This window comes from Thamnophis sirtalis, unplaced genomic scaffold (assembly GCF_051295495.1).
Source record: "Thamnophis sirtalis isolate CommonGarterSnake01/CBP01778 unplaced genomic scaffold, rThaSir2_p1.2 scaffold_10, whole genome shotgun sequence".
Taxonomy (NCBI): Eukaryota; Metazoa; Chordata; class Lepidosauria; order Squamata; family Natricidae; genus Thamnophis; species Thamnophis sirtalis.
Window position 1 is genome coordinate 56,369,555 of NW_028261390.1, and position 6,000 is coordinate 56,375,554.

The 6,000-nt window shown below is 36.2% G+C and overlaps 1 protein-coding gene across 4 annotated transcripts in view; it reads left to right on the forward strand.

Annotated features, from left to right (window-relative positions):
* GRIA2 (glutamate ionotropic receptor AMPA type subunit 2) overlaps positions 1-6,000 on the forward strand; it is an 88,435-nt gene that overhangs the window by 75,503 nt on the left and 6,932 nt on the right. For all 4 annotated transcript variants that reach the window (XM_014067025.2, XM_087724655.1, XM_014067022.2 and 1 more), the window contains exon 12: positions 5,983-6,000. This exon is cut by the window's right edge and continues 181 nt beyond it. In XM_014067025.2, coding sequence (XP_013922500.1) covers positions 5,983-6,000 — 18 coding nt within the window. The remainder of the gene's footprint in view (positions 1-5,982) is intronic.

Sequence of the window (6,000 nt, forward strand, 5' to 3'; positions counted from 1 at the left end):
GACTAAAAAGCTGTTTGATTATTTTCATCTAATTTCCATGTTTTTTGGTGTGTTGAAAACAAATGAAATATTGAAAAAACTCCTAGACGTCATGATTTGCCACAACATGCAAAACTGTCTTCAAATTTATCAATTTTTTAAAATTTTGGTATTTTTTTATATTATGGGTTTTTAACCAAATTTAAAGTTCAAATTACTATTAATTAATTCACATAAGTGCATTTAAGATATAAAATGCCAAAAAAAAACCTTAAAGGGTTTGTCCGAGTTATGTAAAAAAAATAGCACTGTAAATCTGATGGTCAGCAATATATACATAAGCTAAGCAAGTTTAAATCTGTGCTTCTAATGGTAGAAGGGGTTAATCTTTCCTGAAGAATCCAGTGGGATGGAGACACAGGGCAGATAGCAGCATCTCCGGTCAGTGCAGGGGGCGTGGCCAGCACTGTGATGTCTTGTGTACAGACACAGAGGTGCTCTCTCCTGCATGCCACACTTGTGCACGAATCATCATCAGGTTCTTGGTTCTAGTCTGTTCACACTTTTTCATCGCAATTCATGTTAGCTCGTCATTCTTCAAGCGTTATGTTATGGCTCCGCGAAAGTGTATTAATTTGCCAGACAGTTTCTGTTTCATGTGTGGTGAATATACAGTGTTGAAGCAACAGCAGAATATTACAGACTTTGTGAAAAAAAGTATACTTTGCATACTTTGGACTAAAAATTGGAGATCAAGATAAAGTTTGGGCGCCTCATAAAGTGTGCAAACGGTGTGTTGAGGACCTCGAAACTGGTTCAAGGGTAAGAAAAAATATTTCCGCTATGGGATTCTTATGGTATTGCGAGAGCAAAAGAACCATAGTGATTACTGTTACTTTTGTTCATGCAATGTGAAAGGGTTTAATTCCAAATGGAAGCATTCCATTTCATACCCCTATCTTCACTCAGCAATTCGTCCCATCCCCCAAGGCACAGATATACCAGTACCCAAGCCCCCTGCTACCTTGGAAGAGATACCTAGCTCCGATGAAGGTGAAGTCATACCTGAACCAGATGACGAATCAAGTTCTGACTTTGAAGATGATACAAGACCAAAATTGTTTTCTCAGGAGGAGATGAATGATTTGGTAAGAGACTTGAATCTTCCTAAAGATGCCATTGAGTTACTCAGATCAAGGCTGAAAAGCAGGAATTTATTGTTGCCAGGAGTGTCATCTTCATGGTTCAGACATCGTGAAAAGGAGTTTGTTCCTTACTTCTCCCAGGAAGACAAGTTGGTTTATTGCATCGATGTTGAAGGTCTGATGGGTCAATTTAAAATCCAATAAGATTTAAAGTATGGCGTCTTTTTATAGATTCTTCAAAAAGAAGTCTCAAAGCAGTTTTACTCCACAACGGTTTTTACACTTCTATACCTGTAGGTCATTCCGTACACTTGAAGGAAACCTACGAGAACTTGGAATTGGGTCTTCGTAAACTTAAATATGAAGACCATGGTTGGCAAGTGTGTGGGGACTTGAAAGTCTTGTGCATGCTGCTCGGGGAACAAGTTGGGTATACCAAATACCCTTGTTTTCTGTGTCTCTGGGACAGTCGAGACTGACAAAATCACTGGACCAAGAAGAGTTGGCAGCCAAGGGTGCTAACAGTCGGTGAAAAATATGTCCTCCGAGAAACTTTGGTACCTTCCCATAAAGTTCTTCTACCACCTCTCCACATAAAATTGGGATTGATGAAGCAATTCGTAAAATCACTTCCAAGAGATGGAGAATGCTTCAAATACTTGGTCACCAAGTTTCCATGCCTGTCGGAGGCAAAATTGAAGGAAGGTGTGTTCATCGGACCAGACATTAGAAGGCTTATAGTTGATCAAGAGTTTGTCAATACCATGACGGATCCTCAAAAAGAAGGGTGAATTGCATTTAAAGAAATCGTACAGAATTTTTTAGGCAATAACAAAGATCCTCACTACAAAAAGATCGTCGGAAGAATGCTGAAAGCATTTCAAGCTTTAGGTTGCCTGATAAATTTGAAAGTGCATTTCCTCCAATATCATCTTGACTACTTTCCTGAAAATTTGGAAGCTGTGAGTGAGGAACAAAGTGAACGATTCCACCAAGACATTAAAGAGATGGAAAGGAGATACCAGGGAAAATGGAGCATTACAATGATGGCAGACTACTGTTGGATGCTTCAGAGAGACATTCCAGATGCTACTCACAAGCGTAAATGCACCAAGAGGAGCCTCACAAGGAAAAAGGATCGAGTTTAGTGTGTGTAGGTGAGCTCATTTCAGTTCAAAAAAGGATTTTCATGAAAATATTGTAATAAAACTTTAATTTTATAAGTCTATTTCCATTTATTTTGAGGTATTGCCTTATTTAACATAGTTACCTAAATTGTCAGGAAACGTGATGTCCTATGACAAAATGGAGGTCATTTTTGGATTCAGTGCATCAAAAAACATAAAGATTACATGGAATAACCAAAACAGCTCTCGAAAAACTTTTTAAGCAGACCTGTGATACCTTTCTGAGTTCTGGATTGATTTTGGGTTGTGGAATTGGCTGGCTATAGTTGCTGAGTCATAGTTCTTTTTTAAGTACTGAAGAATATCTATTCTTTTGATATAAAATGAGCCACCTGGATCTATTTCACTTAGTAAATTCTGAGAATGTTAATATTGAATTCTGGCTGTAATAACATCAATTTTGCTTCATTTCATTTTATATATTTATTTGTTTTTAAACCAGTATGCTGTTTGACTCTCAAGGACTTTATTGTTTTGACATTCCACATTTTTGCAGCATTTTTTCCCCCTTTGCTTCTAGTATCATCAGTATTTAAGTGTTCTTTTGGCTTTAACCAAGATGTATCATAAACACTTAAGCTATTCATATGTACTCTCTCTCTTACCTGGAAGCTCATTATTTTTTGGCTTGGAGAGATCTTCCTCCAAAATCACATTAACATTAACTTGGCTATATACTGTATATCCATTTCACTTCTTTGGCACAATTCTGAAGTGATTTGAGTGATTTCCTTCTCCAGTGGAGTGTATTTAATTTGATTCCTTGCCTGTGCATGTCATGGGTTACATTTCTGGGAATGTACACTCCTTAAAATTGATAGTATCATTGCAAGGCATAAAGCTCCTTTCCACTATAAGATCTATTCGCGAATGGGCTTTTTGAAGTATTTTTTGAGGACCCAGATTGTTGGGGGCGGTATGCTGACTCTGTAAAACTGCTTAGAGAGGGCTATAAAGCACTACAAAGCAGTATATAAGTCTAAATGCTATTGCTATTGTGGATTGTTTTTTTTTACAGTGGATACAGTGAATATTGTATATTCAATTTAGATGTTATTATCGGAGAGAGTAAGGAAAAATGGAAGTTTCATAAAATAAATGTAGGAATGAAAATTTGCAAAAATGTTTTTATTGCCCTTACAAATATAATTGCATTCTGTAGAAGTTCTGTAAAGTCTTGATCACTTAGATCAGTGACCTTAAAGAGCATTGGCCATCAGAAGGCAGTTTGCATACATTCTTTGTTAAAGAACTGACCACCTGTCCTATGTCTAATGTAAATAGATTAAATCAAAGGAGAAAGATAGGCAATAAGCACTAAACAGCAACTGAAAAATACATATTAACAATCTTTTCCATTACGTTGAAATAATTTGAATTCAAGCTTTACTCACTTTGAAACATCAAAATCAGCTTGTTTGGGGAGAAAACAACTATACTAAATTCCAAATGAGTTCTTTTGATTATTTTGGAAGTATCTTGCATATAAAACAAACAAACAAAAATGTACTCACAATATAGCTCTTGAACTCAAGACCGCTCCCCAAATTCTCAAATCACCATATTTTGTACTGAAGATGTTTTGCACAAGAAACAGGATGATTTGAACTCAAAGCAGTTTATATAAATTTATGTTGTTATTTGCAAATCTGTAGCCTCCTTTGAACCTTTGCAGAGAAATCATCGTTGGCGTCATCGTCTAAACATTCAACCTACATAATTACTTCATATATTTTTATGAAGCTCTATGCCAGCACTCAACAATGGTAATATGAAATGAATGAGACTTCTTTCATAAATTATAAGAGAAAACTTTAGAAATCTGAATTATAAGAACCGAGGTGGCGCAGTGGTTAGGGTGCAGTACTGCAGGCCACTTCAGCTGACTGTTATCTGCAGTTCAGCAGTTCTAATCTCACCGGCTCAAGGTTGACTCAGTCTTCCATCCTTCCGAGGTGGGTGAAATGAGGACCCAGACTGTGGGGGCAATATATGCTGATTCTGTAAACCGCTTAGAGAGGGCTGAAAGCCCTATGAAGCGGTATATAAGTCTAACTGCTATTGCTATTGCTATTGAATGAACAAATGAATATTTTTATTACAGTCACTGACCAGAATCTAGCATTTAGATTTGCTGTAGTTCCAATACTTCTCTTCAGCCATTTCTGTATCATCTAAATTTCCCTTGCCATGCACAATGCTTTTTTCCTTCATATAGTATGGGAAAATTCTTAGGGGGACAGTTTTTTTACATATCACCTTAAAATAATCAATGACTTAAAAGTGTGGACTTCATATTAATAATGCTTTAGCACATTCAGAATAAATGATATTAAGGAGGCTGTCCTTAATATCACCTATATAAGGCTATAGGAAGTGTAGAGACTGCAGTTAATTACTGGGTAGAAGTTTTTTTCTCAAAGTCGTAAGGTTGTATTGCTTCACTTTTTGTCCTTGTGCATAACAAAGTTTTGCAAAGGTTGAAAGTGAAATTGGATAGCTCATATAGATATTGAGAGGAAGTTTGGTATAGGGAATAAGGCATCAGGCTAAAAAGGGGAGTTCTATTTCTCAGGCACAAAGCCAGCTGAGTGACCTTCGGCTAGTTGCTTTCTTTCAGCCCTAGAATGGAGGTAATGCAGTGGTGGGATTCAAGTAATTTAACAACAGGTTCTCTGTCCTAATAACCAGGTGGGTAGGCGGGGCTTAGTGGTCATGTGGACGTGGCCAACTCAACATTACTCAGGTCGATGGGCACTTTGCCTTAGCTGTTACAATGTAATAAGGGTTAACCGGAGAGGCAGTTTCTGTAAGCAGGGCAATGAAGATTAAACTAGAAACAACACCAGAATGTTTCATTCCTGCCTTCCTTACAGGATTAGCCCTGTAAAGCGGAAAAAAACCAAAAGAAAATTTCTTCCAACAACCAGTTCTCTCCATAATAGATAGGCACTATTTATTCCAATATTTTTAAAATCTTATTGTCAGATTCTGATTTTGAGTTTTTCATACAAATATGAAATAGCATGCAGTGATTGGGCAAAAGTTATATGCAGTGACATTAAACCTCTAAATCTATAAAAAAATTCATTAATGATACATATTATTGCCTAATATATTACCTCCACTATGTTAAATGCTGAAATATTTTTATAGAAACTCAGGGAAAACCCTATGGCAACTGCAGACACCATTATAGTCTAATTTGTTTAATCAACCAATATCCACTGAATCCATTGCAAGAGAAATTCCTACTTTGTGCATAGCGGTTTTAAAATATTCTGTTTTGATTTCAATGTATTTCATTGACCTTGTCTGATTTTACTGTAAATATGCTCATTTGTGTTATCATAAAAAATATTTTTAAGAAAAATATTGCAATAACATGATTTAAGCAGCTTTCTTTTGCAGGATTCTTGGACCTATGAAGATCCAATAGTACATTAATTCAATACAGAAGTCCTGAATTTAGTGACACACCTTATCTAAGTAAAATATTATTACTTTCCTATGTCATTGGCATGCAATAGCAACATATACCTCTCCTTTCCCAAATAGCATGAATAAAATGTTCTCCGAGTTACCCAGTGCAGCATATACATAAATCTGATAACTTGTTTTCCTTTCAGGATATTCATTTCACTTTACAAATCTATTTCATACATTATTAGATCCCTGTCTGGGCGCAT